The following is an 11,924-nucleotide window of genomic DNA, read 5'->3' as shown; positions in this document are numbered from 1 at the left end:
TTGATTGAACCTGCCAGGCCCATCACACACTCCACTATTAGCCAAAAGGCTTTACCTTGGTACCTTGGAATTTTGGGACAATGCTCCTCATCCAAAACATAGATCAGGACCATACACAATGGGGGAGGGCCAATTACATAATACCCCCAAATCCTTTATTGGTAGACACTGAAGGTCTTTGAAGTTGCAAAGATAAACACAAAGAAGCACACGGGCAGGGCCATGGCATACAACTTTATTTCATTTTATGAAAAACATGAAAAACAACAATAATAAATGTCAACAGATTCCTGACGGGTGTCTTTGATGGTCTACTCTGCTGGAGACCTAAACCCACGATGACACATAGAATAAAAAGGGGGAAGTGGTTTAGATGGCCTGCAGAAGACCTAAATTATCCCAAAGTAGGTGTAAATTAATGAAGACGTCATCAAAATTCTAAAAGGTTTTCTCGTATTTCCATCGCCATGGATGATCAATGGGTGGGAATACAATGTAAGCTTTTGGAATGTTATCAGTGGCGGATGGGCGGTAGGATGCTCCCTCCTTTCTTGCTGAGCAATGAGATCTCCTCCCTCAGGCCCTCTAATTCCTCCGCTTGGATCTGAGCACGTTGGAGCAGCTTCTGTCTCTCGCGGATGTCTGCTTTCCCTGGCCCCTGGAATTCGGCCCCCTGAACAACGATAAAGAAGGGTCAGATGGTTACATTAAAGGGCTGCATGTATTATGATCACTTAACCCCCCTGGCGGTATTCCTGAGTGTAGCTTGGGGTGAAGGTTCAGCACCACAAGCGGTAACCACCCCCCCCCCCCCCGAGCTACACTCAGGAATACTCTGCAGCGCTGCTCCGGGATCCCTCCACCACTTACCTTGACCTGCGCTCCCGCGCAGAGGCGGACTGACCATTTGGAAACTCGGGCACTGCCCGAGGGCCCGGGGTCAGTAGGGGGCCCCATGAGATGCCCCTGGTACCTTTTTCATAGGCTTTTTTGAGTTTGGGCAAGGACACAGGGGCCCGTGATCCCCTATTGCCCGGGGGCCCCATGAGTTGTCAGTCCGCCCCTGCTCCCGCGATGTCCCTCCTGCAGTGTCCCCGGCTATCTCCTCCGGCCGATGCCGGCATCTGTCTTCCGGGTTCCGTTCCCTGTGACGTCGGGACGTACGGGGGACGGAATTGGCGGGAAATTAAAAAATGTAAAAGTGACATTCACTAAATCCACTAAAATCTCATAGTATAACATTCCTGTATCAAACCATTTCACATACATTTTGTCCCGAGTGCTTTGTCCGGCGCCCTGCCTGCATTTTTACTGTTCTTTCTGCCTGGAAACTGAGAAACGTCCATGGCGTCCAAAAAGCGTCCCTTTAGGTCAGACGCGGTTTTAGACCGGCTAGAGAACAGCGATAGTAAATCAGAACCACTTGCAGAATTGAGTGATAATGATTGGTGGGGGAAATTCCTCATCAGACACTGAAAACGATTCTGCGACTTTGCTCAGCGATGTGCGAACTTGGCGCTCTATTTCACATTTCAGTGTTTTTGGTTTGATTATATTATTGAATTAAATTTATTATTATTATATTATTATTTTTTATTAAATTATAATTTATGATTTCGGGTTTCAAATTTTATCCTACCCGGGATGGTTACTAGACTCTTGTTCGGACAGATTTCAGTGAGTTATTCCTAAGAATTACAGCCTACAATAAAAAACGACATATTTCCATGCAAAAAAAGTACCGCTTTGAGCACAGAAATACTGACATAATCAGGCCGCTAGGGAGGCTACAGTACATGTAAACCCTCAGACCTTTTTCTCATGCTTTGTGTTGTTGGTACACAGCAGGACGTGTGGTTGAATGCATTTCTGGCAGATCTGTTGGTATTTTTAGGTATTTGCAGAGAAGATAAACATTGAGAAATTTGCATAGATTGCAGAGATGTACTGCATATGGTTTTTTGCCCGGACACACACTATAAGTCAAAATGGTTCATGCTGACCAGTACTTCTTCAGACCTGTATATAAGTGAGGGCTACACTGGGTGTCCATGAAAAGGGAAAGGTTACATCTGCTGTTGAATAAAATACTGATAGTCACAAGGGGTATCTAACAGAGGGGGAGGTCACATGTGAGTAACAGTTGTAAGCATAAGGATCACATTGTCCATCTGTCATCTCTATACACCAATCAGCCCTGAGCCTTCACCACCAGCTGGTCAGTACTTAGCATTGCAGCTCATGTCAAGCTACAGTGCACATCTGCCCCAATTAGAGGTGATTAAATAGACTGCTGGACATTCAGCCAGTGCCTGATGAACAGGTTCAGCTTGTCTTCTGTCTGTCTGCCTACTCAGGATCCTGTGATTTGGGCTGTTTTTGAACTCTGGGCTGTTTTATGTGTTTTGACCATTTGCCTTGACTTTGATGTTGTCCATGCACTAGCACTTTATATCACTTCAGCCATCTAATGCCTGGTGACACAGTGGGGGGTTAGTTACTAAAACTGGAGAGTTCAAAATCTGGTGCAGCTCTGCATAGAAACTAATCAATTTCCAGATTTTATAACCAAAGCTTAAAGTGGTTGTAAAGGCTCAAGGTTCATTCCTATGCATGAAAGTAAAAAACCTTCTGTGTGCAGCAGTGTCCCCAGCACCCTCAATACTTACCTGAGCACCATAGCAATCGCGATTCCTTCATCTGGAGGAAAATAAATTTAATCTCCAAACACAGAAAGGGTTCTTCACAGTAAGAGCTGTGAGAATGTGGAATAGACTCCCTCCAGAGTTGGTTGTGGCCAGCTCAGTGGATTGCTGTAGGAAAGTCCTGGATTCTTTCTTGGATACACAGAATATAACTGGATATAACATTTATAGGGAAAGTTGATCCAGGGAATATCTGATTGCCTCTCGGGGGATCAGGAAGGAATGTTTTTCCCTGCAGGAGCAAATTGGATCGTGCTTTGCTGGGTTTTTTGCCTTCCTCTGGATCAACTGTGGGTGTAGGATTATAAGGTTTTTCTTTTTTTTTCTATGGTTGAACTAGATGGACTTTTGTATTTTTTCAGCCAGACTAACTATGTAACTATGACAGCCACTGGCTGAGACAGCAAGTGGGAGCCATTGGCTCCCGCTGCTGTCATTCACAGCCAGTCAGCCAATGAGGAGAGGGGGGGGGGGGGAAGCCGCGGCTCCATGTTTGAAAGGACACACAGAGCAGTGGTTGCCCCCATAGCAAACTGCTTGCTATGGGGGCACCTGACAGAAAGGAGTGGCAAGGAGTGCCGACAGGGGACACAAGAAGATGAGGACTGAGGCTGTTCTGTGCAAAACCACTGCACAGAGCAGGTAAGTATAGACATGTTAGTTATTTTACAAAAAAAAAAAATGAACCTTTAGTATTGCTTTAATAGAACAAGCTGAAGTAAGAAGCTGATTAGCTACCATACACAGCTGCACCAGATTCTGAGTGCTCCACTTTTAGGAAATCTCCCCCAATGGGTAGTCTGTTTGTATAACACATTCATTCTATGTGTGTAGCCTCCCTAGCGGTCTGATTATGTCTATATTTCTGTGCTCAAAGCGGTACATTTTTTTGCATGGAAATATGTATTTTTTTTATTGTAGGCCTGTAATTTTTAGGAATAACCCACTGAAATCTGTCCGAACAAGAGTCTAGTAAACATCCCGGGGATGATAAAATTTGAAACACGAAATCATAAATTATAATTTAATAAATAATCATAAAAAATAATAATATAATAATAATAAATTAATTCAATAATATAATCAAACCAAAAACACTGAAATGTGAAATAGAGCGCCAAGTTCGCACATCGCTGAGCTCAGTCGCAGAATCGTTTTCAGTGTCTGATGAGGAATTTCCCCCACAAATCATTATCACTCAATTCTGCAAGTGGTTCTGATTTACTATCGCTGTTCTCTAGCCGGTCTAAAACCGCTTTTGACCTAAAGGGACGCTTTTTGGACGCCATGGACGTTTCTCAGTTTCCAGGCAGAAAGAACAGTAAAAATGCAGGCAGGGCGCCGGACAAAGCACTCGGGACAAAATGTATGTGAAATGGTTTGATACAGGAATGTTATACTATGTGATTTTAGTGTATTTAGTGAATGTCACTTTTACAACTTTCAAATTTCCCGCCAGTTCCGTCCCCCGTACGTCCCGACGTCGCAGGGAACGGAACCCGGAAGACAGATGCCGGCATCGGCCGGAGGACATTGCCGGGGACACTGCAGGGGGGACATCGCGGGAGCGCAGGACAAAGTAAGTGAAGAAGAGATCCCGGAGCAACGCTGCAGTGTATTCCCGAGTGTAGCTCGGGGTTACCTCTTGTGGTGCTGAAACTTTACCCCGAGCTACACTCGGGAATACCGCCAGGGGGGTTAATAACTAGCAGTGATGTAGACATACCACAACAGTTTGCCGAGTGTCCAGTTTCGCCTCTATGACTTTCTTCTCCGTCAGGATATCATTTAATCTGTCCAGTTTCTTAGTGTTCTCTCTGGTCACCTCCACCAGTTTCTTCTTTGTCTCCATTAATTTGGCCTTTTCACAGAAAAAAATCAATATGAAAGCAAAAATATGAGACCGCGCTTTTTTTTCCCCTACCTTTACCATTGTCCCTAACAACCGCTATATAACAATGGATATATTGCAATGAGTTGCTCCTGATAGGTGCAGCTAGCTACATTGTAACAATGTTTGTTTACATTTTAACTAGGACTGGAAGTGTGAAGTGGACCTTATGGAATCAGTGCTTGAGACGGCCAAAGAATACTCACCCATTTCTGCAGCAACCCTCCCTCGTTGGCTGGATCTGTAAGGCTTCGCTCCCTTGCTGTTGAGGAGCCAACTGAGTGATGCCATGCCAGTCCGACCAGCAAGGGAGCAACACCATAGAAACTGCTGAGTAGCACACATAATCGTTAAGTGTGGCATCGACCAAAAACCGGTTACAGCAATCAGTGAGGAAAGATCTACTGACAGCAGCTCTGCTACATAGATGGGACTCAGGGGCGTATTTACCACAAGGCACTTGCCTAGGGCGGCATTTTTCAGGGAGGCAGCACCTTCCCCCAGAAGAAGGGATGAAAGAAGGGACATGGGAACCAGGTGAGATCTAAGAGAGGCTGCAGGCTGCTTGATGTTGTATGTAGAACCTGACTCTCATTCTCAGGGTGCCATTTTTCAGGGAGGCAGCACCTTCCCCCAGAAGAAGGGATGAAAGAAGGGACATGGGAACCAGGTGGGTTCTAAGAGAGGCTGTAGGCTGTTTGATGGTGTATGTAGAACCTGACTCTCATTCTCAGGGTGCCATTTTTCAGGGAGGGAGCACCTCCCCCCAGAAGAAGGGATGAAAGAAGGGACATGGGAACCAGGTGGGATCTGAGAGAGGCTGCAGGCTGCTTGATGGTGTATGTAGATCCTGACTCTCATTCTCGGGGATGTCTGGAGCTGTGAAGATGAGTGTCTTTCTCTCTATCGTTGGGCGGGGTAGTGGAAGGCTCCCAGGTGGGGGGCTGGTCAGTGTCCGTGGGGGCAGACGATTTTTGTGTTGCCTAGGGCAGCACAAAACCTAAATACACCACTGATGGGACCTCAGCTGTGGAACTATCCCACAGGAGTGAACCCACCAGGAGGGGCTCCAGGAAGTACCAGGTAGTCCTGGGTTGTTATTAAGAATTACAAAATGTAAAATAGAAAGGTACTTCTATGAAAGATTCTCGTAACTTGCTACTTTTGGTCTCAATAATGATCTCACACTTTTAAAGTTATTATGGTATTATGGTATAAAATAGTTACAAAAGCGTCAAGATACAAAGTGACAATTAGCCATCATAATTGAGTCCACGGTGACCGTCGTACCTCCCACTGAGATATCTCCTCATCCATTTCCCTCCGCCTTTGTGATGATTTCATCTTCAGCTCCTCCAGGGTGGTGTTCACAGACAAGGTCTGCAGAGCTTCCAGGTCAACCAGACGGCCGAACTTCATCATCATCTGCTGACGGCACGTTTCCTCAAGGCCTGAGAAAAGGAAGATGTTTATTACAGGAAACAAATCAGCAAAAACAGGCCACCACAGGTCCAGAACATGGACCTGTTTGGTCAAAAGGTTAAAGTGGTTGTATGGACAAAGAATATATCAAACTCACACAAGCTCAACCACTCAAAAAGTAGGTTCTGGCCAGCTCAGTGGATTGCTTTAACCACTTCCAGTCCGGACACTTTCACCCCCTTCCAGTCCGGACACTTTCACCCCCTTCCAGTCCGGACACTTTCCCCCCCTTCCAGTCCGGACACTTTCACCCCCTTCCAGTCCGGACACTTTCACCCCCTTCCAGTCCGGACACTTTCCCCCCCTCCTGTCCGGACACTTCCCCCCCCCCCTCCTGTCAGGACACTTTCCCCCCCTCCTGTCCGGACACTTCCCCCCCCCCCCTCCTGTCCGGACACTTTCCCCCCTTTCCAGTCCGGACACTTTCACCCCCTTCCAATCCGGACACTTCCCCCCCCCTTCCAGTCCGGACACTTTCACCCTCTTCCAGTCCGGACACTTTCACCCTCTTCCAGTCCGGACACTTTCTCCCCCTCCTGTCCGGACACTTTCTCCCCCTCCTGTCTGGACACTTTCCCCCCCTCCTGTCCGGACACTTTCCCCCCCTCCTGTCCGGACACTTTCACCCCCTTCTAGTCCGGACACTTTCCCCCCCTTCCAGTCCGGACACTTTCACCCTCTTCCAGTCCGGACACTTTCCCCCCCTTCCAGTCCGAACACTTCCCCCCCTTCCAGTCCGGACACTTTCCCCCCCTTCCAGTCCGAACACTTCCCCCCCTTCCAGTCCGGACACTTTCCCCCCCTTCCAGTCCGGACACTTTCCCCCCCCTTCCAGTCCGGACACTTTCCCCCCCTTCCAGTCCGGACTCTTTCACCCCCCTTCCAGTCCGGACACTTTCACCCCCCTTCCAGTCCGGACACTTTCCCCCCCTTCCAGTCCGGACACTTTCACCCCCCTTCCAGTCCGGACACTTTCCCCCCCTTCCAGTCCGGACACTTTCCCCCCTTCCAGTCCGGACACTTTCCCCCCCTTCCAGTCCGGACTCTTTCACCCCCCTTCCAGTCCGGACACTTTCACCCCCCTTCCAGTCCGGACACTTTCCCCCCCTTCCAGTCCGGACACTTTCCCCCCCTTCCAGTCCGGACACTTTCACCCCCTTCCTGTCCAGGCCAATTTTCAGCTGTCAGCGCTATCACACTTTGAATGACAATTGCACGGTCATGCAACACTGTACCCATATGAATTTTTTAGCATTTTTTGAGACAGATAAAGCTCTATTTTGGTGGTATTTATTCACCGCTGGGATTTTTATTTTTTTTGCTATATAAATGAAAAAGTCCAAACATTTTGAAAAAAGTGTTTTTCCTATAAAATTTTGCAAATAAATAATATTTCATCATAAATCTTGGCCAAAATGTATTCCGTTATCTTTTTAGTAAAAACAAAAAAAACAAATTAGTTTATAACCAAAAATTATTTTTTAAAATTTTTTTTTACATTTTTATATTATTATCTATGGGGGGGGGGGGGTTCTACATACTGTTACCCTAGCAGTACAAGGTCACCATGGTGACACTGTACTACTTGTGGGGGGTGATGAAGATTTTTTTTTTTTTTTTTACACTGATTGCTTTTACACCCATAAAGGCTGTAAAATCAATTGTTTCTCCTCTCTGGCTATATTCTTGCAGCCATTGAGAAATACTGTGTGAGCTGTGATTGGTCACAGCTTGTCACATGGTACAAGACTGTTGTGAATAGCCCTGTACCATGTGTGATCATTCACAGATTTCACACGTAGTAAGCAATGATGTCAGAAGTGACATCTTGCTTACTACTCTGCATGTGATCACTGATTGGCCAATCAGTGATTACATGAACAGGACCTCACACAGAGGTCCCGTACTACGATTGGTGTTCCACTGTGTCCGGAGGACACAGCGGGCAGCGGATCGCGGTGCTGCACGCTCCCAGGGAGCGCGCACAGTCCAAAATGGCGGGCGCCGTTTATGAACAGCAACCCGCTCCTGGACTGCCACCATCTGGCCGTTTATATACAGCGGCCGCACGGCAAGTGGTTAAAAAAGTCCTGGATTCTTTCTGGATACACAGAACATAACTGGATATAACATTTATAGGTAAAGTTGATCCAGGGAATATCCGATTGGCTCTCGGGGGATCAGGAAGGAATTTTTTCCCCAGCAAGAGCAAATTGGATCGTGCTTTGCTGGGTATTTTTGCCTTCCTCTGGATCAACTGTGGGTGTAGGATTATAACTTTTTTTTTTTAATGGTTGAACAGGATGGACTTTTGTCTTTTTTCCACCAGACTAACTATTATTATTATACAGTATTTATAAAGCGTCAACAGTTTGCTCATCGCTGTAGATTATAATGGGAAACAGTACACGAGACAGTCCAATAACAATACAAAACACGAGGGGTTCGAGGGCCCTGCTCCTTGGAGCTTACAATCTAGGAGGGAGGGGATAGTGGTACAGGAGGAGATAGCTGTGGGGGATGGGGTGGTAGGAAGAGTGGAGGAGGTCGGCAATTAGCTGAGGGCGGGGTAGGCTTCCCTGAAGAGATGGGTTTTCAGGGTGCGCCTAAAGGTGAGGAGAGTAGGTGATAATCTGATGGATTGGGGTAGGGAGTGTCAGGATTCCCAGGGCTCGTGGCGGCGCACGGGTCGGCACATGCGCAGAACGCCGATGCGCATTAGCCGGCGGGCACTAGGACATAGGCATCCACGCCAACAGCGGCGGCCGCGCACGCGCACTCGCGATTGTGGACACGCGCCTGTCAACAATGACAGCGCAGGGCGCGCTATTTAAACCAGCCCTGTGCATACTCAAGTTGCCGTATGGTCTTTGTTCCCTGTTCCCTGCTCGTCTGTTCCTGAGAGATATACCTTGTTGCCGACCCTGCTTGATCCTGATCCCTATTGACCGTCTCCTGCTCTGACCTCTGGCTCGTTTGACTACTCTTCTGCCTACTCCTGATTACTTGACCTCCTGTTGCTGAACTTGGCTTGTGACCCGACTATTATCTGTCTGCTGCTCTGCACCGTTCTGCCTCCGCTCTTACCGACCTGGCCTGTTTGATTACACTATACTTGCACTGTCATCCGTCCATCCATCCTGCAGGGATCCAGTCACTACTGCCCGGGCCTGCCAGCCTCTTCACATCAGGCTCTCTTCCATTACATACCTCCGGCGGTTCCATCTACCACAGTTGGGTGTACTCAGGGGCCGCGACCTGGTTTCAGTCTGCTCCAAGTCCATCCCCACCATCAGGGGCTCTGGTGAATAAGCAGATTGAGGCTTAGACCCCACGCCCTGGGGAATCCTGTTCTGTGGGTCGCTAGAGATACCGCCGGGTGGTACATGACAGGGAGTTCCAGAGGATGGGGGAAGCCCTGAAGAAGTCCTGGAGGCGGGCATGGGAGGAGACCAGGGAGCTAGAGAGAAGGAGGTCTTGTGAGGAGCGGAGAGTACGTTTTGGGTGGTATTTGGATATCAGATCGGTGATGTAGTTTGGGGCAGTAGGATGGACAGCTTTGTATATCAGTGTTAGCATTTTGAATTTGATCCGTTGGGCAATCGGAAGCCAGTGGAGGGAATGACAAAGGGGGGTGGCGGATACGGAGCGGTGTGTAAGGTGGATGAGTCTGGTCACAGTATTCAGGATCGACTGAATAGGATAGCATGCGGTGAGGTAGGCCAGTGAGGAGGGAGTTACAGTTGTCAAGTAGTATGATGAGGGAGTGAATGAGTTGCTTAGTGGTTTCCGGGGTTAGGAACGGACGTATTTTGGAGATGTAACTCAATCAATCACAATGGAAGGCCGGTGCTCAGGCTAAAACGTCCACTTGTGCCAAGATATCTTCCAAAATATGAGCCGGAAACTCAATAGTTTCTTAATCCAGTTTCTTGATCGGTTACAAAATCTTAGTACAAGATCTGTGAGTGTTAACGCGTTTCGGCGAGAGCCTTATTCATAGCATACAAAAATTAAAACCAAATACAACATATATAATATCTCAGTCCATCCAACAAAAGTGGGGAAGGTGTTGACTTGATGAAGCAAAACAATTAATTATTTGATCTTATGCGGAGAATCAACCTGAGCTGAAGACAACATAATAGGATGGTTAAACAGAAGGGTGTACTTCACCTCTTCAAAATAAATGCTCATTGCCTGGCACACACTATGTCAATCTATAAATATGATCATACATATATCATTCCTTCAAAAATTGACATCCATCCTATTATTCAACCCATGTGGAACCGTAGTATAAGTGCGTGGATCCACCACACTCCGCGTTGAAGTAAAGCGCGATTGGTGTCAACCCCTCTGACAGGTCTCTTAATCTGCTCAAGAAAAAAGAGAAAAAAATGAAGGTTTCCCCCATGTGAGTCTCTAAAGCAGGGGGCTCCAAACTTTTCAAACAAAGGGCCTGCCGTGTACAATATGTAGGATCTCCCATCCGTCCTTTGAGGGTGAGAATTTCAGAATATTTTCTTCATACTAATAACTTTAAATCCAAAAATATTTCCAATGTCTCTAGACACTGTAAAGCAGGGGTCTCCAAACTGTGGCCCTTTGCTAGCCTTTATCCGGCCCTTGGGGCACTATTCCTCCCAATGATATGAAGCAGTATTCCTCCCACTGACACCAACAATGGGGCACTATTCCTCCCAATGATATGAAGCAGTATTCTTCTCACTGACACCAACAATGGGGCACTATTCCTCCCATTAATAACAATGATGGGGCACTACTCTTCCTCTTACTGACCACCATCCCTGAGGCCATGTTTATTCTCACTGATGTTGGGCCTGAAACATTTTCCACCCCCCACTGGCCACAGTCTGGCCCTCTTAAAGTCTGAAGGACCATAAACCATCCCTTTGTTTGAAAAGTTTGCAGCCCCCTGCTTTAGAGACTCACATAGGGGAAACCGTCATTTTTTCTCTTTTTATGGTCTTGAGTAGATTAAGAGACCTGTCAGAGGGGGTGACACCAATCGCGCTTTTCTTCAACGCGGAGTGTGGTGGATCCACGCACTTAGTACTACGGTTCCACATGGGTTGAGTCCGATCCATTATGCTCCCCAATCCGCAGATCCGAACCATCCTGCGGGGATCGTCGCCATGCAACCTATACGGGGTGACACCGGACCCGCTCCACGAAAAGGTAAGTTGTAAAGAAAGCCGACGAACCCCGCAGGATGGATTGGATCTGCGGATTGGGGAGCATAATGGATCGGACTCTGACCCATTATGCTCAATCCACAGATCCGAACCATCCTGCAGACAGGGGCGGACTGACAACTCATGGGGCCCCCGGGCAATAGGGCATCATGGGGCCCCTGTGTCCTTGCCCAAACTCAAAAAAGCCTATGAAAAAGGTACCAGGGGCATCTCATGGGGCCCCCTACTGACCCTGGGCCCTCGGGCAATGCCCGAGTTTCCAAATGGTCAGTCTGCCCCTGCCTGCAGGGATCGTCGGCATTCAACCTATACGGGGTCTGCGGATTGGGGAGCATAATGGATCGGAGTCCGATCCATTGTGCTCAATCCACAGATCTGATCCATCCTGCAAGGATCATCGGAGCGGGTGTCGCCAAGTGTTACCTCACTGGGTGACACCAACCCTACGGACACCTCTGCCTCAGGGTCCCAGGAACAAGGGTTGAATCTCCACATACATAGGCTGAGGCCGAGGGAGGCAGGGTGACTGTTGTAGCACACAAACCGCACACATCAGATTGCTGTCATTAACACATTCCCACGTATAATAAAACGTTCCAGACTGCTGCCCCGGCCCATACTTGTATT

General features: G+C 47.8%; 1 protein-coding gene across 1 annotated transcript in view; it reads right to left on the bottom strand.

Annotated features, from left to right (window-relative positions):
* Positions 1–219: 219 nt before the first annotated feature.
* Positions 220–11,924, bottom strand: part of CFAP44 (cilia and flagella associated protein 44) — a 152,920-nt gene continuing 141,215 nt past the window's right edge. The window contains exons 35-37 of the mRNA XM_089654729.1: positions 5,887–6,047; positions 4,432–4,566; positions 220–673 (exon numbers count right to left, since the gene is read on the bottom strand). Coding sequence (XP_089510855.1) covers positions 515–673; positions 4,432–4,566; positions 5,887–6,047 — 455 coding nt within the window. The 3' untranslated portion in view covers positions 220–514. The remainder of the gene's footprint in view (positions 674–4,431; positions 4,567–5,886; positions 6,048–11,924) is intronic.

The sequence above is a fragment of the Staurois parvus genome, unplaced genomic scaffold (assembly GCF_062004578.1).
Source record: "Staurois parvus isolate SC_StPar_1 unplaced genomic scaffold, SC_StPar_1.0 ptg000794l, whole genome shotgun sequence".
In the NCBI taxonomy this organism is placed as follows: Eukaryota; Metazoa; Chordata; class Amphibia; order Anura; family Ranidae; genus Staurois; species Staurois parvus.
This window is presented reverse-complemented; position numbering and strand designations above follow the sequence as displayed.